Raw genomic sequence first — 26,445 nt, forward strand, 5'->3', positions numbered from 1 at the left:
TCTTGGATAAATAAAATGGTGACTCCTTTAGCCTCTGCTGCCAGGGGTATAAACAACGTGTGAGTGGAGGGGTGGGTTAGGAGGACAACACATAACCAAATCTACTATTGACCACTCAAAAGGTTAGGTTGATATTTTACTTTGCTTGAATGTCGAGGATTAGAAGCCCATTGTCTGTGTGGTAATGAGAATGTGAACAAGAGTGCACTGTCCTTTGCCATGGGGAAACACTCAATTCCCTGAGCACAGTTCAAAGAGGCAAAGATGCATGACCCATCCATCCCTTAAACCTTTTTGAACTTTCAGTTACATCATGGGTAATTTGCCTCAATGCTCCAAACCTTAATTAACATCATCAGATTATCATATTGCTGTTTGTGGGAGCTTGCTGAGCATAAAATAGTTGACTTATTTCCCACAATGCAACTCTGAACTTCAGATGTATTGGGACATTCTAAAGTTGTGAAAGTTTAGGCTTTTATCCCTGCTGAAATACTCTCATCGGTCCCAAAGTTCCAAACTTAACCCCAGGTTCCCTGATTCCCAGTCCCCTCATTCCACCCCAGTCTCAACCGCTTCTTCAGATACCTGATAGACTCTTGTTGGGGAATTGCTTCCTGATTGCCTTCATTAACAACTTGAGCAGATCAATTACTATAACATTATTACAGCGCCAGGATCCAGGTTCAATTCCTTCTGCTATCTGTAAGAAGTTCGCACATTCTCCCTGTGAGTTTCCTCTGGGTGTTCTGGTTTTCTCCCACATTTCAAAGACATGCTGGTTAGTAGATTAATGTGTCTCATGAGTGTAATTAGGGAACACCGGCTCGTTGGGCCGGAAAGGCCTGTTACCATGCTGTATCTCTTTTAAAAAAAACACAACTCTCACTAATCATGCCTCCCCTTGTTCTAGCCCTTCCATTCAAGGGGATCTCCCAGGACTAGGCTCCTTTGAAGATGAGAATTGGAGATGTATTGGGAAGGAACCCTTGTTGTCTGAACTCTTAGGTTTTGGTGGCCTGCAGGGTGGAGGTGAGGGGCAAAGGAGGTAGAGTTTTGGAAAGTTGTTCATTCTACCATAGTGGATATTTACAGGGATCCCATCTCCTGTTCCCATTGTGAAAATTGACCCAGTAGCCAGTCACCCAGTCTTGACCTGCTGAGACCCTCCAATACTCCACCATCATGAAAGTTACAGTCATAGACTTGTACAGAAACAGGCCCTTCAGCCCATCTTTTACATGCCAACCATTTTGCCCATCTACACTAATCCCATTTGTCTGCTGTTGCTTTTGCTTGCCTGAAGCCTTGGACTAGTGGTCAATCAGGACAAAGACCTGTGCCTTTGTCCCGACGCCTACCGTTGGGTTGGGCAAGTTGTGGGTAGTGGTGGCGGTGGAGTTGGTAAGGAATGAGTGTCACCTCCTTTTCCACTGCTCGCCACTTTGGCTCAAGATAGCAAGTTTAAGCAAAGTCGCACTGGTACCACTACATCAGCCTGTTGTAAATGTTTGATCGTTCCCAGCTGTTCCTCCCCTTTCAGTTATTCTCTGCGTGGACACACAAGCTTCCAGTTTAGTGTGTTTATAATCAATTCCTGTTCTACTATACAGTTCACTGAGCTTTGTGCTTGAGAGTACAGGTCTTCCCCCTCACCTATTAACAAAGACAGTGGTCCCCAACTTCCGGGCCACGGACCGATACATTGCCGCAAAGAATGCAGTGATGCAGCAGTAGTCGGAACGCACCCAGCACATCTTTAAGAAAAAAGCCGAAATAAACAAGCTAATTAATTAGGTGCTGCCTGGCATGTAAATGCATCAGACAAATGCCAAGAGCGAAAGCACAAGGTCCTGAATCCAGCCAACATAGTTCTCCAGGTCATTGAAGCACACAAACCTCCAAACCCTACTCCAATGTTGTGGTCTGTTTGGAGGTCAAGAGATCCGCCAGCTTATTTCACAGATCTCTCTCCGCTGGCCTTATCTAAAAGACTGGTAACCTGCACCACTGCATTCTTCGCAGCAATGTATCGGTCCGTGGCCCGGTGGTTGGGTACCACTGAACAAAGAGATAGTCTCTAAAGAACTCATTGTTATGCAAGCTTCTACAGCAGGTGGTATGCCAAACATTTAACTTGTATGACGGATGTAGCAAAAGAAGGTCTTTGATCTCCTCCTACCCAAGGTATAGTAAATCAAGTTGTACTTGTTTTAACAAGTCAATCATTGCCATGTGGATGAGCTCAGGTCCTCAAGAGATTACGTATTGCCCATTATGCCACTGACATGCAGGGCAGCAATGAAGATCCTCCATCTGTCTGTCCATATCTTCCCACATACATATAGAAGGGTTCTTCATTGTTGTTTCAGGAGCAATTTTTACTTTTGACCAGTCAGGGTTGTTAGCCCTGAGCTGAACCCCGGAACCTGGCGGACCAGTCTGCCCTCTACCCTTTGACGTAGTGTTGGCACGTGGCCAAGTGATTAAGGCATTCATCTAGTGACCTGAAGGTCGCTAGTTCGAGCCTTGGCTGAGGCAGCGTGTTGTATCCTTGAGCAAGGCACTTAACCACACAGTGCTCTGCAAGGACACCAGTGCCAAGCTGTATGGGTCCTAATGCCCTTCCCTTGGACAACATTGGTGGCATGGAGAGGGGAGACTTGCAGCATGGGCAACTGCCGGTCTTCCATACAACCTTGCCCAGGCCTGCGCCCTGGAAAACTTCTAAGGCACAAATCCATGGTCTCATGAAACTAACGGATGCCTATACCCTTTGACCTGTTTGGCATGAGTGACCCTACCAAGAGCGAAAGCTGAATCCAGCCAACATAGTTCTCCAGGTCATTGAAGCACACAAGCCTCCAAACCCTACTCCAATGTTGTGGTGTGTTTGGAGGTCAAGAGATTCGCCAGCTTATTTCAGAGATCCCTCTCCTCTGGCCTTATCTAAAAGACTGGTAAATGTTACTGGCTGTTATAGATCTGTGTTTCAAAGACAGGTCAAGCAGATGCTTTCCCTGCCCTTCGTTGCAGCTAACAAAACTCTCGATAAGCATCAAATTGAATTAGAAAAAACTTTTTGCTGCAGCAGAGGTTTAAGTAATTATTCCCTTACCTTCATTTTCCCTAAATGTTGCCAGAACTAAGCAGCTTGAGTTATGTAGGGAGACTGGATAAGTTGAGGCTTTTTTTCCCCTACAGAGCATGAGAGGCTGAGGGGTGACCTTCTAGAGCAAGGGTTCACAGCCTTATTTATGCCATGGATACCTATCATTAACCGAGGGGCTTGTGGATCCCATTGGATCTATTGCTCCAGACATCTGGCACTTAGCTCTTGGTAGGGTCAGCCATGGCAGTAAGGTCAAGAGGGAGGTTCCAGACAAAGAGCAATTCAGGCAAGACCTCAGCAGTGGAGCTGGCGGAAGATGATGACACATCACAACAGTAGTGAAGGCTGAGGAAAGCTACAGCAGTGATGGGCCCCCAGGTGTCTTGCATTCCATGTCACTGAACCCTGACCCTAATCTGTCAAGGACCATGTGGCAGCTGCTCATGCATCAACCTCCCCATGTAAAACAAAGTCACACACAGGCATTCTTCATTAAGGAAACCCACCATAACATCCCAGATATGTGGATCTCGGATCAGCCTCTACAGCCACCTGAGGACCCACCAATAGAACATCATACTCAACTCAAGTGATCTCACCTCTTCTACTAATTCTAAAAATTCATTAAATCATGAGGGACTTAGATGAGGTGAATTGACATAACTTTTCCTTAGGTAAGTGACAGCAATAGATTTAAGCTGAGAGAGGTGAATTTTTAAGGTTACCTGGGGAATAACTTACCACCAAGGGGGTGATGGGTATTGGAACAAGCTGCCAGAGGAGGTTTTAGAGGCAAGTACAACAGGCAAAATAGGACCAGCTCAGTGAGGCTCCTTTGGCTGAACAAGTTGAACCTCACTCACCATGTTTGAACCGACAATAAAAGACCGGATTTACCCAAGTTGCTCTTTTCAGTCCAACCTTCAGTAGGCCTCTGACGTCAATACTTGCTCAACCTGCACAGCCAGAAACAATAGGCCTTACCTGAATCTGCTCCTTTTATGCTCTCTTGTTCGTTCGTTCTCTCTCTCTCACACACACACACACACCCACCCCCTTTGGTAGTGCTGTGACACACACACACACACACCCCCTTCGGTAGTGCTGTGACACTGATACTCACCATGCCTGAGCTGCCAAAAAAGACCAGAGTTACTCAAATCTCCTCTTTCTATCTTCTCACTCTGACCTTCAATAGGCCCCTGATGCTGACACTTACACCTCATATTGTATAAGTCGATGGCTTCTAACCAAAGCAGAGCAGATAGAGAGGTGGCATGGACATACAGTTTCTTTGGTTAGTGAGTATGTGTGTGTGTGTGTCTTTGTGTCTGGGGGGGGCAGCCTAGGAAAGGAAAGAGCTGCAACAGCAGAGCAGGTGGTGGAGATGGCAGAGTTTTTCCATTTAAGGTTTTTTTATTTTGTAGGACATGCATCAACCAAACTCTTCATCTCACATCGGGGTTAGCGACATGGTGCCTGAGGCAAGGCACAGGTTGGAATCGGTCACTGCATTGTATGAACGTTTCTGTAAGTTTAAACAGCAGGCGGGTCGCATTACATTGGGGAAATCAAAATTACTTGGAATTGTATCCTCCAAGTAAAGCGCAATGGCAAAAGACATCAAAAGTAAGATATGTTAACAACATATTTACATAAGTTTAATATATGTAAACCATTCAAATAGACATGAAGACACCTTAACCCACAAATACTGCTAATGGTACCATTGGAAGCTTCTACCAGCACGACATTTACCCAAGGGGTTCAAGGGCTGAACTTGTTTAGGAGTCAACATCCCTTGTATCAATACCTTCCTTGAAGTCTGTCCTAACTCATGTGCTGGCTGTATTGATCACACTGTGCTTCTCAGAGATGGAGGATCTGGAGTTTGAGAGTCACTCCGGGCACTTGAAACCATCATTCAGTCATTCCCTGCACCACAGGATTACTGTGTTGGCAAAGGTATCTTATCAACTGTGAAGATGGACTGAGCTTCCCATCTGCCCTTTCAGATGGATGGAAAGGAACTCATGATGTTATGGAAGAAGAGCAAGAGCAGGTTCTCTCTAGTATCTGGGCTGATAATTAATCCTCAACCAACATCACTGTCTTTTTATCTGAAATTGCTGTGCGCAAATTAGCTGCCACAGTTTGCTTCATGTGACAAACAGAAATAGTTCTTGTTAGCTGTGATGCACTTTGAGGTAAAGAAAGGTATTGCATAAATGTAAGTTCTTCCACGTGCATTTTGGTTTGACACAGCAAACTGCTGTAGGGACTCAACGTTTCAGATTGACTGATGCTAAGACAGGAGCGGAATTAGGCCACTTGGCGCATTGACTCTGGTTCACCATTCCATCGTCTATGGAAAAGAGTAGATAGTGGACATCTCAGGCCAAGGTCCTGAAGAAGGGTCTCAGTCTGAAGTGTAAACTTTACTCTTCAATAGAGGCTACCTGGCCAGCTGAGTTTCTGCTGCATTTTGTGTGTTTTGCTTGAATTTCCAGCATCTGCAGATTTTCCCTGGTTTATTCTGATTTATTATCCCACTCAACCCCATTTTCCTGCCTTCTCCCCATAGCTTTTGAGGCACGTATTAATCAAGAGCCTATCAGCCTTTGCTTTAGATATACCCAGTAACTTGGTCTCGACAGTTACCTGTTGCAATAGCTTCCACAGATTCACCACCTCCTGGCTAAAGAAATTCCTCCTGATCTTTCTTCTAAAGGCACATCATTCTATTCTGAAGCTGTGCCCTCTGGTCCTAGACTCTCCCACTATAGGAAACATGCTCTACATGTCCACTCTATTTAGTATGTTCAACATTCGATAGGTTTCAGTGAGATCCCACTCATTCTTTTAAATACCAATGAGTACAGGCCCAGAGTCATCAAACAGTCCTCGTATGCTAACCCTTTCTTTTCCAGAATCATTCTCCTGAACCACCTCTGGACTCTCTCCAATGCCAGCACATTTTTTCTTAGATGAGGAGCCCAAAACTGCTCATGAAGCTTCAGATGCAGTCTGACTAATGCTTTGTAAAGCCTCAAAGATACAGGGTCTCAACCAGAAACATCAATCTTCCCTTCAGCTCCACAGATGCTGCTCGACTTGCTGAGTCCCTCCAGCAGTTGTTGCTGTGCTCCAAATTTCCACACTTGTTGTCTGTTGTGTCTCTCTCTTAGATTTGGTTGCTGAGCTGCCCTGGATGGTTCTCTACCATCCTAGAGGTTGGGGTGCTTTCACTCCACACAGAAGTGGACCAGGCTTGCACAGAGGTGATTCAGATCTGGTAACCCCCAAGATGAATGTGTTCCACAGGAAGTCACCCTAGTTGCCATGGTATTACACACCTTCATTTTCTTGTGTTCTATATAAATGCTCCAGGTTACTAATAATGTGCTTTACTGTACCCCAGGAGGTGCGTAGCTCACTGAATGGGTGAGTTGGGAAAATTCATTCCTCCTCTGTGCACCTCCATTTGTACCATCAAAAATCAGACAACAGGGTGTGTGAGGAATAGAAAAACACCGCCTAACCCCATCCTTATCAGCTGTTGACAAGTTAAAAGAGGGCTGGATCCTCGCCTTGAGAATAAGCTATCATTCTGACTGCCAAGATTATGTGTAGAAGAGTGATTATTTATCAAAGGAGTAGAGACTGAAGAATGGGTTCTGGGATCTTAAATTGTTTTATTATTGTTACGCCTTCTGAGGTACAGTGAAAATCTTGCATATCAGATTGATTGTTACAATAGTGGATTGAGGTTGTACAAGGTAAGACAATAACAAAATATATAATGTGTTACAGTTACTGGGAAAATGCAGTGCAGGTAGGTAATAAGGTACAAGGCCGTGGCGAGGCAGACTGCCAGGTCAAGAGTCCATCTTATTGTAGTAGGGGACCGTGCAAATGTCTTAGAAAAGGGATAGATGCATTCCTTGAGTCTGCTGGCAAATACATTCAGATTTGTATCTGGTCCCCTGTGGGAGAGGGGAGAGAATGTTGCCATAGTCATTAAACTTTGTTAACAATGCAGCAAGCATTGAAAATGGTCGTCAGTATCTGTGAACATGTGAAAGAACTAATGCTAGGTCATGGCTTGAACCTTATCTCTGTTACTCCATAAGTACTGCCTCATGCACTGTGTATTTGCAGTATTTTTGTTGACTGTTTCCAACACTTTGCGATATCACACCTCAACTTTTGACCCGCCCCACCACCATCAGACTATTGTATTTCTCTGTCTGGGAGAGTTCCAAGTGAAAATTCTGTACTGCTGTCCATGTTCCCTCTTATCTACAAGAGGTGGCATGGACATTTTTAAGCCAATAGTGATATTAGACCTTGTGACATTTGATTACACCGTAAATGAATGACTTGGAAGGAAAATATTTACAAATAAATTAATTATTGCTTCAATGTGTCAACTTTCTATGGTACCCTGCAGTTGTTCAATGTTGGCAATCTATGTCATGGAATAGGGTTGATAAAAGAGTCATAGCACAGCATAGAAACAGGTCCCTTGGCTCAACTTCATGCCAACTAGGATGCCTGCTTAAGCTACTCGCATTTGCCCATGATTGGCTAATAACCCAAACGTCTCTTAAATATTATTGCATCTGCCTCAACGGCAACTGGTGCCATATACAAACCACATGTTTCTACCCTCTCTTTCTGCACTACATATTCATGTATATATATATAAAATTACATTTAAATTATTTAAAATTGTAATTTATCATTTTTTATTATTATGTACTGCTGCCACAAAGTGTCAAATTTCACGGCATCTGCCAGCAATATTAAATCTAATTCTGAAGAAGCTGCCTCTCATGGCCCTTTTAAGTCTTCCCTGTTTCACTTTCAAGGTATGCCTTCTAGTTTTTTAATTGTTTCCCTGTGGAGCAAGACTGAATCCATTCACCGTCAGTCTGTCTGTCATTTGTTTTATATAGCTCTTTAATCAGTCTCCTATGCTTCAAAGAATAAAGTCCTTAGCCTCCAATGTCTCCCTAAAGCTTGGGATGTTGAGCCCTGGTGACATTATCATTCTAATTTAGGTCTTTCCTATAACAGGACGACCAAAGCTATATATTGTACTCCAGATGTCTTGTTTAACTGCAATATAACATCCAGCTCTTATACTCAATGGCCTGACTGTTGAAGGGTAGAGCGCCAAGCACCAGCTTCACAAGCCTGTCTACCTGTGATACAATTTTCAGTGAGCTCAATACTTGTGCTCCACAGCTCTCCTCAGGGCCTTACCATTTATATCCTACCTTGGTTATCCTCGCCAAAATGCAATACCTGGCACTTGACTGAATTGAAAGCCATTTGCCAGTTCTTAGTTCACTTACCTAGTTGATCAAGGTCTCTCTTAATTCCTGATCATTTTCTTTGCTGTCTCGGATAATGCCATCTGAAAACTCAGCAGTTGTCTCCTAACATCATCAGGGACTCAGCCCAAAATGTCGACTGTTTATTCTTTCCCATAGATGCTGCCTGGCCTGCTGAGTGTCTCCAACATTTTGTGTGTGTTGCTTGGATTTCTAGCATGAGTAGACTTATTTGGTATTACCTCCCACATCCCCATTACCTTGAAAGGATAAGAGCAGCAGGCACAGGGGAGCACCACTGGTTACATGCCGCTCTTAACCGAAGAAACTTATTGGCCATTCCATCATCATGGCTGCGCCAGATCCTTAGTGTTCCCTGCCTAACACCAGGAACAGCTTTATTGCACAACTCAATTTAATAGCTCCCTAATGCCTTCACAGGACCAAGCAGTGATATAATTTCAAACTGTCCCAGTGAGTGACAAATGATTAAAACACCTTTCCATCCTCTACTCCATAGCTGGGTGCAGTTAGCACAGATAATAGGATGTCTCAAAACCTGGATTAGTAGTGTAGATTTGCTCTATGTGAAGAGCAGGGCTGAAGATTAGGTTATGAAGACAGACTCTGGAACTTTATTCTGCTGGGGGATCTAGAAAATTCATTTTCAGGGTCAAGAAACCACGAATGTGAAATGGAGCTCACCCATTAATTCTGGTGTGTATTTACGATAGTCGGAGCATCATGAAACATCTCCCTCTTTCCCCAACCATTGTCCTGTTGCATCCTTGCCTGGGATTAAGGATAAACTATTCACCATATACTTTACATGTATTAGGTACTCACTGTAGTGTGTTCACACAACATTCAACAATTACAAAGGATTATATAAAAATAAAGGTTTAAGGATGGATATAGAATAAATTGTGCATATATACATAAATACCAGAATGCATTTTATCAACCCAATACATCACAGGTGTTGCAATGTGAACAAAGTCACTGGAGAGAGGCTGAAGTTAGTGGATAGAGAAGTGGTTTTTTGAACAAGAATGAACAGCAGGCATCATATTGAGACTCCTTCAAAGAAAGAGGTCTGTTCGACCCAATATTACATGATATTTTATATGCTAAAGATCAAAGGACAATTCTGTATTTACAATGTATCTACAATGCTTCCTTTGACTTACACACAACTTCCACAGTTCCTTCTTTGCACGCATAGTCTAGTTTTTCAATTAAGTGGTGTCCACAGTTTAAGGAACCTATGGTGCAGGGCTGCATTTTAAATTTAATCTACATTTCACATTCGGGTCTAAAGATTGGTTGCTGAAGTTAATATTTTGCTATATACCCTAAATCCAGAATAAGCCCTAACAATGGGTAAAGCCCTCCCGATCATTGAGCACATACAAATGAACCACTGTTGCAGGAAAGCAGCGTCCATCATCAGAGATCACTGCCACCTAGGCCATCTTCTTTTCTCACTGCTGCTATCAGATAGAAGGTATAGGACCCTCAGGACTCGCACCACCACATTCAAGAATGGTTACTACCCCTCAATCGTCAGGCTCTTGAGCAAAGGGGATGACTATACTCACTTGCCCCCATCCATTGAGATGTTCCCACAATCAATTATCACTCTTTATCTCATTATCTCATGTTCACTTTATTTATTGCTATTTATTTAAATTTGCACTATTTGTTGTCTCCTACACTCTGTTATAGTTACTATTCTATAAATTTACTGAGTATGCCTACAGGAAAATTAATCTCATGGTTGTGTATGGTGACATATATGTACTTTGATCATAAAATTGACTTTGAACTATTTACAATGTAAGCAGCATTATAAAGAGTAGTTTGAAGTGTTTACAGTGCAGTAGCATGATGGGAGTAAAAGATAGTGGGAGAGGGCCTAAGTAGAATGGCTAATCAGATTAACTGCCTGGGGAAAGAAAAGATAATGTGACATTTTAATAGCCCTATAGCACTTTCCAAAAGGGAGTTTTTTAAAAAGGCAGTTTGCAGGGTGGGTAGTGTCCACAATTACTTTTCCCACCTGCCCACTTATCCTGGACACATACAAGTCCTGCAGTGATGGTAGACTGCAGCCAAAACTCATATGCACAAAGAATATCTTGTATAATTCCTCCTTTTCCTTCTGGTAAAAAAAAGTTTTCCCTCCCCTACTCTTCCATTCCCCACTCTGGCCTCTAATGTCTTATACAACTTCAACATAACATCCCATTTCCTGCATTCAATACTTCAATTTTTGAAGACCAATGAGCCAAAAGCTTTCTTTACGACCCTATCTCCCTGTGATGCCACTTTCAATCAATTATGAACCTGTACTCCCAGATAGCTTTGTTCTACCACACACCTCAATGCCCTACTGTTCACTCTGTAAGACCTACCCTGGCTGGTCCTACCGAGTACAAAATCTAGCACTTGTCTGCGTTAAATTCCATCTGCCATTTTTCCAGCTGATGCAGATGTTTCTTTAATAACAGAGCCACTTGTTTTTTTTTATTTTGTATGCTTTGGAAACAAAATTCTTTATGGTACTGCTGCAGAGAAGTGCCTGCTATTCGACTGATAAGTCTTTCACACTTCCTGTTCTACAAAGAAGATGCTGAGGAGTGTTTTCCTCTTGTCAATCTTGTAAAAGGACACTTTTGTCCAGAAAGTCATGCATTTGTCCTGGTTTCAGTTGTGAAAACACAACATAAGTGCACATACTTCACAGTTGGGATCACGAGGGAGCATTTGTGGAATAATTGAAAGCATCCCCACTGGAGGACGTACCTGGTAAGTTTGAATGCATTCAGTGTTTTGGTTTAAATTGGCTCCTTGTAAGGAAGATGGTTATTGGGAATTGTTCAGTGCTGGGTAAAAGCACAAGAGATTCTGCAGATGCTGGAAATCCAGAGTAGCACACAGAAAATGCTGGAGGAACTCAGCAGGGTCAGGAAGCATCTATGGAAAGGAATAGAGTTGACACTTTGGGCCGGTACTCTTCACCAGAACTCAGCCCAAAATGTTGACTCTTTATTCCTTGCTATAGATGCTGTCTGACCTGCTGAGTTCCTCCAGCATTTTGTGTGTGTGTAATTCAGAATTGTAAGTTTTATTATCATTGACACAGGTTGTGAAATTTATTGTTTTGTGACAACAGTCCAGTACAAAGCATAAAATAATTACTTCAAGTTACAATAAATAATAAATACTGCAAAAGAGGAGTCACGCGATTGTGTTAATAAGTTCATGAACCTGACAGCAAAGGGGAAGAGGTTGTTCCTAAAGTCTTGAGTGTGGGTCTTCAGGCTCCTGTACCTCCTCCCTGATGGTTGTAATGAGAGGAAGGAATGCGTTGGGCTCCAAGGATCCTTACTGATGGATGTCACCCTCTTGAGGCACAACCAGTTGGAGATGTCGTTGATGGTGGGAGGGTTGTGAATGTGATGGAGCTGGTTGAGTCTACAACCCTCTACAGCTTCTTTGGATCCTGTGCATTGAATCCTCCATAGCAGGCAGTCAGAATGCTTTCCACTGTTCGCTGGAAATTTGCACGTCTTTAGTGATGTACCAAATCTCCTCAAACTCCTATTAAAGTATGGTCACTGCTGTGGCTTCTTCATGGTTGCATCAATGTGTTGGGCCCAGGATAGATCCTTTGAGATGTTGACACCCACAAACATGAAACTGCTTGCCCTCTCCACTACCAACCACTCAATGAGGACTTCCTGAAGTCCACAGTCAATTCCTTTGTCTAACTGATGTTGAGTGCAAGGTTCTTATTGCAACACCAGGCAAACAGCCTGCTTACTGAAGCACCACTCTATCCCATTCCTGCAAGCTGCCTCATCACCATCTGAGGTTCTGCCAACAACAGTGGTATCATCAGCAAATTCAGAGAAGGCATGTGAGCTGTGTCTCACCAGACAGTCATCAGTGCCTATTAGTCCAAAACTAGAGGGCATAGATTTAAGATTAGAGGGGAAGGATTTAAAAGGACCTGAGGGGCAACTTCTTTACACAGAGGATGGTGCAGATATGGAACAGGCTACCAAAGAAAGTAACATGAACAACATTTAAAATACATTTCAATGAGTATGTGGATAGGAAAGGTTTAGAGGGTAATAAGATTAGCTTAAATAGGCATTTTGCTCAGCATGGGCGAGTTGGGCTGAAGGGCTGTTTCTGAGCAGTATAACTCCATGATTAATTCAATGCAGACACACACAGACAATGGAATTCATTACCACAGACAAATATGGAGGCCAAGTTATTTGGTATATTTAAAGCAAAGGTTGATGGGTTCTCAATTAGGAAGGGCATCGCAACTCGCCTCGTAAAAACATATCTGTGCTGTGGGAAGGACGTGGGGGACCACTCACAGAATCTTTCCTCCAAGACAACCACTTGAAAAAGTGGTTGCCGAGGCTCTGACAGAGTATGGCACACAAAAAAAAATCTAATAATCTGGAAGATCAGCGTCAAAGGTCCTAAGGATGTTGGTTTATTTGATGTTTATTTATTGAGATACAGTGTGGATTAGGCCCTTCCAGCCCTTCAATCCATGCTGCCCAGTAACCCCCAACTTAACCTTAGGACAAATTACAATGACCAATTAACCTACTAACCAGTACGTCTTTGGACTGTGGGAGGAAACTGGAGCACCCGGAGAAAACCCATGCATTCCATGAGGAGGATGTCTGAAATGAACTCTGATACCCCTAGTTGTTATAGTGTTGCAGTAACTGCTACGCTACAATAAACCATAAGATATAGGAGCTCAATTAGGCCATTTGGCCCATTGAGTCTGCTCCAGCATTTCACTTCTGCCGCAATCTCCTGCCTTCTCCCTATATCCCTTCATGTCCTGACTAATCAAGAATCTATCAACTTCCACTTTAAATATACCCAATGACTTGGCCTCCACACCCACTGTGGCAACAAATCCCACAGATTCATCACTCCTTGGCTCAAGAAATTCCTCCTCATATCCGTTCTAAAAAGATGCCCCTCAATTCTGAGGCTGTGTCCTTTGGTTTTAGACTTCCCCAGCATAAGAAACATCCTCTCCACATTCACTCTATCAAAGCCTTTCAATATTCCATTCAAGTCAAGTTTATTGTCATTTAAGTATATGCATGTACAGTATACGGTCAAAAAGCAGTGTAATACACATAACACACACTAACTTATGTATGTAAGGATAAAATCTACAGATGAATCACACATAAATAACAAATTCATAAGTAACAAATGGAAGTGCATAAATTAAGTAGTGTAAGGTACAGAACAGATTAAATGGTGACACTTTAAATGTGATTCAGCAGGGTGTTCAGAAGTCTAACAGGCTTGGGGGGGGGGGTGGTGAAATCTGTTTCCCATCCTAATCGTTCTTGATTTTATGCATCGGAGTCTCCTGCCTGATGGTAGAAAGTCAAAGAGGGTGCTGGATGGATGGATGGATGGATGGGTGGGATCCTGAATAACACTAAGGGCCCTGCATACGTAGCACTGCTGTGGTGCCCAGTGACAAGGTCGCTCATGGGAGACTCATCCAGTAGATTAAGATGCATAGGAATCTATGGTGAATTTGCTGTTTGAATTCAGAAATGGCTTGTCCATAGAAGACAGACGGTAGTGGTCGAAGGGATTATTCTAGCTGGAGGCCTGTAATTGATAGTGTTCTTTAGGGAACAGCACTGGGACCTCTGCTATTGGGAGTTTTCCTGTACCTATCACACCTGTGGCTGACCTGAAACAATTTGCAGCCAAGTGTTATAAAGGACACACAGCACCTTTCCGTACACAGCATATTCCCACAAAATAGCAACGTTAATTTGACCAGATCACCCTTTTCAGAGGTGCAGGCACTGACTAGGTGTTTAGTTTTAACACCACTGTCCGTGTTCCTCTCAGCTGAGAGAGCAGATGTGGGGCTCAGATGAACATTGTTTCCAATGCTGCTGTGCTCAGAGATGGACGATCACTTTTATTAATATTATGAGTGATGTCTTCTTTCCATTCCCTTCCACTGATGCTGCATGCACTACTGAGTTCCTCCACTTCTTCCTCTGTTGCTCCAGAGTCCAACAACAGTGGTTTCGCGTGTCTTTCTTAGCGTGGTCGTCTGTTTGCTGAGGGATTGATGGTGACTGACACATCAGGGCTGGCTGCAATCTTAATAAGGAGCTGGACAACAGCATTTCCCCATCAGTCAGGGACAACACAGCAAGGAAACAGCCCCTTTGGCCCATCGAGTCTGTGCTGACCCTCAATCCCATTTTATTCCCCCGACATTCCCATCAGTACCTCCCAACCCACCCCCAAATTTTACCACTCACTCTCACACCAGCGAACAATTAACCCACATTAACCAGGAGGAGAACTGGAGCTGCCGGGGGAAACCTCTGTGGCCACAGGGAGACCGTGCTTATTCCACAGACAAACTACAAAGCTACAGAGACGCCGGAGGTTGGAATCAAACCGATGTATCTGTAGCTGTGAGGCAGCGGCTCCGCCCGCTACACCATCAGCGTTAAGCAGAACTCTCAAAAAGACTGGCTACTTTTCCTGTCTCTGACAGCAATGAAATAGAACATCCTGACCTTCTGTCTGCCGAGAGGAGATAGTGCCTGTCACTACTGTGACAGGGAGAACGTTCCACAAACAAGAGCAAGTCCAAACACCACTGGCTCCTTATCGAGCTTGCAAACAGTCCCATCGAAATAAGATGCTGGGAACTGGAGCAGAAAGACAATCTGCTGCAGGAACTCAGCGGGTCAGGCAACATCTGTGGAGGGAAATGACAGTGAATATTTTGTGTCCACTTCGGGACAGAGTTTCGAAGAGAGATAGCGGGTATCAAGAGGTGGGGGGGGGAGGGTTGAGATAGGAACTGGCAGCTGATAGGTGAATCTAGGCGAGAAGGAGGTGGGTTGAGCCGGAGCTGTCAGATGATAGGTGGATCCAGGCAAGGAAGGGGTCATGGGCAGTTGGATCCAGGTGGGATAGGGAGATCGCGCCAAACGCAGGAAGGTGGTAGTGGAGGAGAGCTGCAGCAGGTGGACTCTTATGGGAGAGAACGATGGCGAGTGTAAGTGAACATGGGAGAGAAGGTGGGTAGAGTGGAGCGAATTGCAAACAAGAGGATGTCTGGGTGACTCTAAACCAGGGATTCTCAAAGACGAGACTCCCAGTCCCGATGAAAACGCTTTTCCAGTCTTGTTGAAGGGTCTCGGCCCCAAACGTAGACTGTTTACTCTTTTCCATAGATGTGTCCCGGCCTGCTGAGTTCCTCCAGCATTTAGTGCATGTGGCAGGGGTTCTCAACCCTTTTCGTATGCCATGGACCCTTACCACTAACCGAGGAGTCAATGGATCCACCCAGACCCTCTCCTGTAACTCACGCAGTTAAACGCGGCGCGCGTAACTTAAGCAGTGCAAGGTCTTACGAGAAACCTGCAGTTACCAATAAACAGCACGAAACGATGAAGAAACAAGCCGCAATTATATTGCGATGAAGTAGAGCACTGAGGTCTGGAGCGCTCGGAGGCCTCTCACTGATCTAAAGGGTTCATAATAGGAACCCCCCCACACACACCCCCACTCGTGGCCGGGGCAATCAGAATGGCAGTTGTGAAAATCCGTTATCAATTCAGGGTCCAAAATGGCCCGAGAAGGAACCTCGCACCTTGCCTCCGTACCACGTCCTTCCCCGTACACCAAATATTGTATCTTGACAGAAACCAAACGGGAGTCCAACATGTCGCGAACTGTGCAAACTGTTCGTCCATCATTAATATCGGGACGCGACGAAGTGCTGTGACTCTCTTTTGCTAAGTACCTTCAGCAAGTCCGAATATTCTGGAGGCAATTTAGACAATTGGGTTGACTTACAGTCCCGTTCTGAGGAGTCACAAGGCAATTCGGGACTTACCATGAAATATAGAAGCAGAATTAGGCTCTCACAGTCTCTCTCTCTCCCCCTCTCTCCCTCCCTAATAAAGGGGGAGACAAACAAAACAATAAAAAACTCGCTGATTGTGATGTTAAAGTCTGACTCAAGAATCGGCAGCAAACTCTCCCCCACCAGCAGGAGAAAGAGAGTGAGAATGCACAATTCACCGAGTACAGAGGTCTTCGACAGCTGATTCACTGTTCCCGATGTTCCATTTTCTCCAGAAATGCTTCAGTTGGTGACACCGGCTTGGAATCGGCTCGTCCGCAGAGGCGCAAAGCCTCGGAACCCCAAAGGCACGCTCGCCCTTGGGATACCGAAAAACGGCTCTTCAGTGAGACCCAGAAGTGGGTACCATCACTGTAAAGAACCGCAGTTTGAGTGCAGTTGCAGGTCAAGGGCACTGACAGAACCCCATCCACCTTGAAAAGGGGAAAAAAAAACGAGACATTAACGTTAGAAATTAAGTTGTACCGGCAGATGAGCTCGAAAAAGCTGCTTTCTAGCGCCATGGTAGCGGCACCTTCTCTGTTCTAAGTATCTCCATCTTCCAAGCGCTGTCTGCAACCAAAGTGTAGACTTCTGTAGGTTAGTCCAGCACAGTCTGCATGCCCTGACACTGATGGAAGAGCCTGTTGACTGCCTGCTGACCACCGGTGGGTCTACTTGAAGCAGGTGGGCAAGTCCTTCTCTTCTGAAGAAGTGAGATGATGTACCCCAACTTACTTCGATCTGAAGGCCCCAGGAAGACTTGGAGTTGCCACCAGGGTTTAACTATCCTTCACTGGAGTTAAGGGAATCCAGGGCAGGACACAAAGGTGAGTGCTCAGAACTAGAACTAACCTCCAAAGGGCGTAAATCTTGCCCGACAGACTCGAGAACTTCTGCAGCGAGGTTAGTATCTCCTAGAGCCTGCATTCAGGCCTCCCAACAGCTTCTCCCTGACAGGCCAACGCCGTATGTAATTGATCCAATGATGCTAGAATCTGCTGGAGTAAATGTTCATGCCGTCCACCTGACTCTCCTTGGAAGGTCAATGTCGTGATCAAACCACGTTGGGTCCATGAAGACTGAGACTTGCTCTAAAGATGAACTCAAGCCAGTAAATCCAGGTGTGGAGTAACTGCAAACTCGAGTTGAAAGCACTGACGGAAGTTTATTCACAGAAGGATCAATGAAGGTACATCCGGTCACTCGGAACCTCACTGTGGAAACGATAGTTTGAGATTGAGCCTCGAGTACTCAGTGTGTGTAACTTAAATAGTACACGGCCACATGAGAAATCTGCAGTTGCCGATAATCCGCATGAAATAAAAACTTCAGGGAGCAATTAACAGGCAAAACAAACCACAATTAGGTAAACTACCAAAATTCAAGTGAAGTTGGGCATTGAGTTCTCGGGCCCTTGAGGGCCGACCGCTAATCCAAAGGGTTCATGACATCTCCTGGCATTGGAAAATATTCCAAGGACATCTGCGAGAATGACAGGGTGAAAGTATAAGGAGCATTTGATGGCTCCTGGCCTTTAGTCACAGGACTCGCTCTACCCTAAGACATGAAACTCCCAGGATTTGACTTTAATTTAAGGTAATTGATAGGGTAACAGATATTTGATGGCCAACAGTAATAATATTTTTCTTTTCTTTTAGACATGTGGCACTCAAGGATACAGTCCCTGTTGACTTTCTACTGTCTCTACACAATGGTGACTTGCCTGATATCAGCTCCATGTTATGAATACATTGACTTAGAAGGAAAGGTGGGAATGAACTGCAGCAACCAATATCTTGACTCTGTCCCTGCCTCCCTCCTGTCAGACACCGAGATCCTCCTGTTGAGTTTCAACAACATCACATCTGTCTCCTTAAGCTCCTTTGGAAACCTCAATAAGCTCCACGACCTTGACCTCTCTAACAACCAAATTAGACACTTCAACAGTGATGACACCCTCTCAGTTCAGAAATTGGATCTCTCGTCTAACGCCTTAACCACAATTCCTGACTTCAGAAAGTTGCCTCTTCTCAGGAAGTTGGTCCTTGATGTCAATCAGATCTCGACTCTCCCAGAGAGAGCATTTGAGCCCTTGGTCCACCTGGAAGACCTCAGCATCAAGGGAAATGCCATCATTTCCATTCCTGACCACATCTTTGACCCACTGGTGAAGCTTCGATATCTCACACTCTCTGCAAACAGAATCGAGGAATTCCCCAAGGATGCACTGGGCAGGTTGGAAGAACTGCAGACTTTTGACATCTCAAACAATAAACTAAGAACAATCCCTGAAGACTTCTTTGAAAACAATGTGCTTTTTTATGCGTTCCTGTACAACAATCCCTGGGACTGTGAGTGCAGCACGGTGAGTTATTTGAAGGGGTGGATTGATGAAAACGACGGGAACATATACAAAGTTGTGGGGGAACCTGACTCAGAGACGGTGGTTTGTGCAACTCCCACCACTTGGCAGGGAACTCCAATTATTAATCTCCTTACCGAGCAGATCTGTCCCAGTGTGACAACGGAACTGATGACTCCGACAAACTTGGTACATGGTACAGTGACCACATTCCACAAACTATTCCTGCAAACGTCTCGGCACCAGGAGATCTGTGCTCAGTACATCGACCGAGCAGGAAAGGTGGGAATGAACTGCAGCCATCGATCTCTTGATTCTGTCCCTCTCATCCTCCCAACAGACACTGAGGTCCTCTTATTGAACTTCAATGCCATCACCTCTGTCTCCTTTAGCTCCTTTAGAAACCTCACTAAGCTCTACGACCTTGACCTCTCAAACAACCAAATTAGACACTTGCACAGTGATGTCACACTCCCAGTTCAGAAACTGGACGTCTCGTCTAATGTCTTAGCCACACTTCCCGATTTCAGGAAGTTGCCTCTTCTCAGGAAGTTGGTCCTTGATGTCAATCAGATCTCGACTCTCCCAGAGAGAGCATTTGAGCCCTTGGTCCACCTGGAAGACCTCAGCATCAAGGGAAATGCCATCATTTCCATTCCTGACCACATCTTTGACCCACTGGTGAAGCTTCGATATCTCACACTCTCTGCAAACAGAATCGAGGAATTCCCCAAGGATGCACTGGGCAGGTTGGAAGAACTGCAGACTTTTGACATCTCAAACAATAAACTAAGAACAATCCCTGAAGACTTCTTTGAAAACAATGTGCTTTTTTATGCGTTCCTGTACAACAATCCCTGGGACTGTGAGTGCAGCACGGTGAGTTATTTGAAGGGGTGGATTGATGAAAACGACGGGAACATATACAAAGTTGTGGGGGAACCTGACTCAGAGACGGTGGTTTGTGCAACTCCCACCGCTTGGCAGGGAACTCCAATTATTAATCTCCTTACCGAGCAGATCTGTCCCAGTGTGACAACGGAACTGATGACTCCGACAAACTTGGTACATGGTACAGTGACCACATTCCACAAACTATTCCTGCAAACGTCTCGGCACCAGGAGATCTGTGCTCAGTACATCGACCGAGCAGGAAAGGTGGGAATGAACTGCAGCCATCGATCTCTTGATTCTGTCCCTCTCATCCTCCCAACAGACACTGAGGTCCTCTTATTGAACTTCAACGCCATCACCTCTGTCTCCTTTAGCTCCTTTAGAAGCCTCACTAAGCTCTACGACCTTGACCTCTCAAACAACCAAATTAGACACTTGCACAGTGATGACACACTCCCAGTTCAGAAACTGGACGTCTCGTCTAATGTCTTAGCCACACTTCCCGATTTCAGGAAGTTGCCTCTTCTCAGGAAGTTGGTCCTTGATGTCAATCAGATCTCGACTCTCCCAGAGAGAGCATTTGAGCCCTTGGTCCACCTGGAAGACCTCAGCATCAAGGGAAATGCCATCATTTCCATTCCTGACCACATCTTTGACCCACTGGTGAAGCTTCGATATCTCACACTCTCTGCAAACAGAATCGAGGAATTCCCCAAGGATGCACTGGGCAGGTTGGAAGAACTGCAGACTTTTGACATCTCAAACAATAAACTAAGAACAATCCCTGAAGACTTCTTTGAAAACAATGTGCTTTTTTATGCGTTCCTGTACAACAATCCCTGGGACTGTGAGTGCAGCACGGTGAGTTATTTGAAGGGGTGGATTGATGAAAACGACGGGAACATATACAAAGTTGTGGGGGAACCTGACTCAGAGACGGTGGTTTGTGCAACTCCCACCACTTGGCAGGGAACTCCAATTATTAATCTCCTTACCGAGCAGATCTGTCCCAGTGTGACAACGGAACTGATGACTCCGACAAACTTGGTACATGGTACAGTGACCACATTCCACAAACTATTCCTGCAAACGTCTCGGCACCAGGAGATCTGTGCTCAGTACATCGACCGAGCAGGAAAGGTGGGAATGAACTGCAGCCATCGATCTCTTGATTCTGTCCCTCTCATCCTCCCAACAGACACTGAGGTCCTCTTATTGAACTTCAATGCCATCACCTCTGTCTCCTTTAGCTCCTTTAGAAACCTCACTAAGCTCTACGACCTTGACCTCTCAAACAACCAAATTAGACACTTGCACAGTGATGTCACACTCCCAGTTCAGAAACTGGACGTCTCGTCTAATGTCTTAGCCACACTTCCCGATTTCAGGAAGTTGCCTCTTCTCAGGAAGTTGGTCCTTGATGTCAATCAGATCTCGACTCTCCCAGAGAGAGCATTTGAGCCCTTGGTCCACCTGGAAGACCTCAGCATCAAGGGAAATGCCATCATTTCCATTCCTGACCACATCTTTGACCCACTGGTGAAGCTTCGATATCTCACACTCTCTGCAAACAGAATCGAGGAATTCCCCAAGGATGCACTGGGCAGGTTGGAAGAACTGCAGACTTTTGACATCTCAAACAATAAACTAAGAACAATCCCTGAAGACTTCTTTGAAAACAATGTGCTTTTTTATGCGTTCCTGTACAACAATCCCTGGGACTGTGAGTGCAGCACGGTGAGTTATTTGAAGGGGTGGATTGATGAAAACGACGGGAACATATACAAAGTTGTGGGGGAACCTGACTCAGAGACGGTGGTTTGTGCAACTCCCACCGCTTGGCAGGGAACTCCAATTATTAATCTCCTTACCGAGCAGATCTGTCCCAGTGTGACAACGGAACTGATGACTCCGACAAACTTGGTACATGGTACAGTGACCACATTCCACAAACTATTCCTGCAAACGTCTCGGCACCAGGAGATCTGTGCTCAGTACATCGACCGAGCAGGAAAGGTGGGAATGAACTGCAGCCATCGATCTCTTGATTCTGTCCCTCTCATCCTCCCAACAGACACTGAGGTCCTCTTATTGAACTTCAACGCCATCACCTCTGTCTCCTTTAGCTCCTTTAGAAGCCTCACTAAGCTCTACGACCTTGACCTCTCAAACAACCAAATTAGACACTTGCACAGTGATGACACACTCCCAGTTCAGAAACTGGACGTCTCGTCTAATGTCTTAGCCACACTTCCCGATTTCAGGAAGTTGCCTCTTCTCAGGAAGTTGGTCCTTGATGTCAATCAGATCTCGACTCTCCCAGAGAGAGCATTTGAGCCCTTGGTCCACCTGGAAGACCTCAGCATCAAGGGAAATGCCATCATTTCCATTCCTGACCACATCTTTGACCCACTGGTGAAGCTTCGATATCTCACACTCTCTGCAAACAGAATCGAGGAATTCCCCAAGGATGCACTGGGCAGGTTGGAAGAACTGCAGACTTTTGACATCTCAAACAATAAACTAAGAACAATCCCTGAAGACTTCTTTGAAAACAATGTGCTTTTTTATGCGTTCCTGTACAACAATCCCTGGGACTGTGAGTGCAGCACGGTGAGCTATTTGAAGGGGTGGATTGATGAAAACGACGGGAACATATACAAAGTTGTGGGGGAACCTGACTCAGAGACGGTGGTTTGTGCAACTCCCACCGCTTGGCAGGGAACTCCAATTATTAATCTCCTTACCGAGCAGATCTGTCCCAGTGTGACAATGGAACTGATGACTCCGACAAACTTGGTACATGGTACAGTGACCACATTCCACAAACTATTCCTGCAAACGTCTCGGCACCAGGAGATCTGTGCTCAGTACATCGACCGAGCAGGAAAGGTGGGAATGAACTGCAGCCATCAATCTCTTGATTCTGTTCCTCTCATCCTCCCAACAGACACTGAGGTCCTCTTATTGAACTTCAACGCCATCACCTCTGTCTCCTTTAGCTCCTTTAGAAACCTCACTAAGCTCTATGACCTTGACCTCTCAAACAACCAAATTAGACACTTGCACAGTGATGACAAACTCCCAGTTCAGAAACTGGACCTCTCGTCTAATGTCTTAGCCACACTTCCCGACTTCAGGAATTTGCCTTTTCTCAGGAAGTTGGTCCTTGATGTCAACGAGATCTCAGCTCTCCCACAGGGAGCATTTGAGCACTTGGTTAACCTGGAAGACCTCAGCATCAAGGGAAATGCCATCATTTCCATTTCTGACCACATTTTTGACCCTCTGGTGAAGCTTCGATATCTCACCCTCTCTGCAAACAAAATCGAGCAATTTCCCAAGGATGCACTGGGCAGGTTGGAAAATCTGGAGACTTTAGATATCTCATCTAATGTATTAAGAACAATTCCTCAAGGCTTCTTTGAACACCAGCAACTTCCTTATGTGTTCCTGTACAACAATCCCTGGGACTGTGAATGCAGCACAGTGAGTTATTTGAAGGGGTGGATTGATGAAAACGACGGGAACATATACAAAGTTGCCGGGGAACCTGACTCAGAGACAGTGGTTTGTGAAACTCCCACCACTTGGCAGGGAACTCCAATGATTAATCTCACTGCCGAGCAGATCTGTCCCAGTGTGACAACGGAAATGACGACTCTGAGAACCACTGTTGATGAAACTCGAACCACATTTGACAGTCTTTTCCTGCAAACCTCTCCACCCCAGAAGATCTGTGCTCAGTACATCAACTTAGCAGGAGGGATGGGAATAAACTGCAGTCACCGATCCCTCAATTCTGTCCCACTCTCCCTCCCGACAGACACCGAGGTCCTTCTGTTGAGTTCCAATGCCATCACGTCCATCTTTTTAAGCTCCTTCAAAAATCTCTCACAGCTCCATGATCTTGACCTCGCCAACAACCAAATTAGAAACGTGCATGGTAATTACACTCTCTCAGTCCAGAAACTGGACATCTCGTCTAACGCCTTAACCACAATTCCCAACTTTAGCAATTTGCCGCATCTCAGGAGGTTGGTCCTTGATGATAACAAGATTTCTGTTCTTCCAGAGGGAGCATTTGAGCCCTTGGTCAACCTGGAAGACCTCAGCATCAAGGGGAATGCCATTGCTGAGATTCCTGATGACATCTTTGACCCACTAAAGAACCTTCGACATCTCACCCTCTCTGCGAACAAAATCAGGGAATTCCCCAAGGATGCGTTGAGTAGCATGGAAATTCTACAGACTTTAGATATCTCATCTAATGTACTGAGAACAATCCCTCAAGGCCTTTTTGAACACCAGAGACTTCTTCATGTCCTCCTTTATGACAACCCCTGGGACTGTGATTGCTCTATCCATTACATGGCTGAATGGATTAATGTAAATAGGGACAAGGTGTACAGACATGCTGGTGTCAATGACAGCACTTCTGTGACCTGCAATGCCCCCCCAGAGCTAGACGGTATACCCCTGATACAAGTTGCCATCGACCAAATTTGTGCAGTCACCACCTCTATAACCTCAGCACCCGTGAGCACTCCAGCAGCACCCAGCGACCCCAGCCCCGACAACACCTTCACCATGTGGGCAAGAAGATCAGGGCTGCTGGAGTTTTTCCAGCAGTTGCAACGGAACTGCCTGCTGCTCTTCACCCTGCTCTGCCTTTCGCTTGGCCTGGTCCTCTTCGAGATCTCCGCCCTCTCCTTCTATATCCTCAGGTTCCACCAAAGACTCTATCGTCCCCTGAGGCAGTTGTCCCGCCGGAGCTGGTACATCAGGCTGGTCCGCTACAGCCTGGTTCTGCCCTACTTACAACAGATCTACCCTCCACCAAGAGCGGCCTTCAGCCGGGACGCCACAGAGGCCACTCCACTAGAGGGAGAGGAGTGGACCAGTAATGCGACCGAGGCTGCTGGAGATGCATTCACTAGCTTCCTCTAAACAGATCTGTGGCAAAGGAACACTTTGGGACTGAAAGCTTTCAGTTTTATAAGGCTTATTTGCATACATGTGTAGGGCTCTCAGTGTACTAGATGGACTGTTAACTGTTGATCATTTATTACCAAAATGGCTTCTCTGATGTGTTATATTAATGGCTTCTTGTAATGTTAACTGCTGAGCAGGGGGTTCTCTGTAACTGCAATGTTTGGGTTATACGGTGTGATAATGGAAACTGTATTCATTTCTTAGCCAATGGAAGTCATGTTCTGTTATCTTGTATATGTGTGCTGAGTTGAGGAGCGTGGGCTTTTTTGGGAGGCAAGCAGAGAGGATGGACGTGTGAGGAATGGACAGCAGTTCCAGGGCGGCAGACACCAGACCTCGAGGGTTCGGAGGGTGGCCGGAGTCTCGGAAGGACGTTGTAGATGGAATCGGAGGCGTCAGCTCCAATGTATTAAAATATTATGTGCACAAGACTGATAAGTTGCTTATGTGGCGCCTTTTCTTGTAGTTGCTTTTACTAACCCATCACCAAAAATTTCCTATAAAGTATAATTCTTTACTTGCACTTTGTATATTGTTTCCTATTTGTGTCGTGGCTGACCAGTGGGCGACTCACACCTTATCTGCACCAAAGCATTTGCACTGTTTGGCGGGGTCGACGGCTATTCACCCGAGGCAATAGGGGGTCAGTGGGGCAAAGACCGTCATACACGCAAACAGAGTTAGGCCCCACTTTGTTATGCACCAAATATTGCGCACCATTTGCAAAAACTGGATTGTTATTGCCCCCTCCTCTTTTATATTGCCATATTAAGTATAACATTGCCATATTGTAATTTTATAGAGAAGATGGTAGCGTAGTGTTTAGCTTAACGCTTTACAATACCAGGGTCCTGGGTTCATTCCTACCCTTGCCGGTAAGGAGTCTGTACGTTCTCCCCATAACAGCGTGGGTTTCCTCCAGATGCTATGATTCCCCCTCCAACAGTCCAAAGACGTACCGGTTGGCAGGATCATTGTAAATTGTCCTGTGTTTAGTCTAAGGTGAAATCAAGGGAATTGCTGGGCAGTGCGGCTCAAAGGGCCAGAAGGGACCATTCCCTGCTGTAACTTTACAAATAAATAAATATTTCTTTCTGGTAGAATCCAATACGTGTGTGAGGTTTGCACATTTTCTCTGCATCACAGACACTCCCCTGGGTTCTTCTCACATCTAGTCCGCACATCAGGGCTGCCCCCAACAGCCAATGTGGTGCTTCCGATGAGGGTGAGAACAGCTCAAAGAGTGTCACTGGATCACAGAGAGCAGATGTATTCGAGGACCAGTCATACTGACTTGTTGTTGCAGTAGGGTCCAATACAAATAAGTGTAAGGCGATGCATCTTGGAAAGTCAGACAAGTGTGGGGCAGACAAGAGGGACCTAGGAATGAATGCAAACAGTTCACTGGTCTGCCCCACAGATGAACAGGGTAGCGTGAGAAGAATGAGGGGAGATTTGATAGAGGTATATAAAATTATGATGGGTATAGAAAGATAGAGTGAATGCAAGCAGGCTTTTTCCACTGAGGCAAGGGGAGAAAAAAACCAGAGGACATGGGTTAAGGGTGAGGGGGGAAAAGTTTAAAGGGAACATTAGGGGGGGCTTCTTCACACAGAGAGTGGTGGGAGTATGGAATGAGCTGCCAGACGAGGTGGTAAATGCGGGTTCTTTTTTAACATTTAAGAATAAATTGGACAGATACATGGATGGGAGGTGTATGGAGGGATATGGTCCGTGTGCAGGTCAGTGGGACTAGGCAGAAAATGGTTCAGCA

At 45.2% G+C, this 26,445-nt stretch overlaps 2 protein-coding genes across 3 annotated transcripts in view; both read left to right on the forward strand.

Moving 5' to 3' along the window:
• LOC134346930 (uncharacterized) lies at positions 1 to 25,763 on the forward strand. Of its 2 annotated transcripts, none has more exons than XM_063048799.1 (2): positions 1 to 18; positions 18,079 to 25,763. In XM_063048799.1, the coding sequence occupies exon 2, from the start codon at positions 18,081 to 18,083 to the stop codon at positions 24,624 to 24,626; it is 6,546 nt and encodes a 2,181-aa protein (XP_062904869.1). In that variant the 5' UTR covers positions 1 to 18; positions 18,079 to 18,080; the 3' UTR covers positions 24,627 to 25,763. The 2 variants fall into 2 exon arrangements, with proteins under 2 accessions (XP_062904869.1, XP_062904868.1); XM_063048798.1 differs by lacking the exon at positions 1 to 18 and adding an exon at positions 15,432 to 15,565.
• LOC134346931 (ephrin type-B receptor 3-like) overlaps positions 24 to 26,445 on the forward strand; it is a 69,748-nt gene continuing 43,326 nt past the window's right edge. Inside the window, exon 1 of the mRNA XM_063048802.1 lies at positions 24 to 11,265. The gene's annotated coding sequence lies outside the window, so the exon portion shown is untranslated. The remainder of the gene's footprint in view (positions 11,266 to 26,445) is intronic.

This window comes from Mobula hypostoma, chromosome 5 (assembly GCF_963921235.1).
Source record: "Mobula hypostoma chromosome 5, sMobHyp1.1, whole genome shotgun sequence".
Classification (NCBI taxonomy): domain Eukaryota; kingdom Metazoa; phylum Chordata; class Chondrichthyes; order Myliobatiformes; family Myliobatidae; genus Mobula; species Mobula hypostoma.

Bases quoted from the DNA above. Each gene is read 5' to 3' on its own strand.
- LOC134346930 (XM_063048798.1), top strand. From the start codon at position 15,544: ATGGGAGAGAACGATGGCGAGT. The intron at 15,566-18,078 runs GTAAGTGAACAT...CTTTTCTTTTAG, and splicing joins GGGAGAGAACGATGGCGAGT to ACATGTGGCACTCAAGGATA.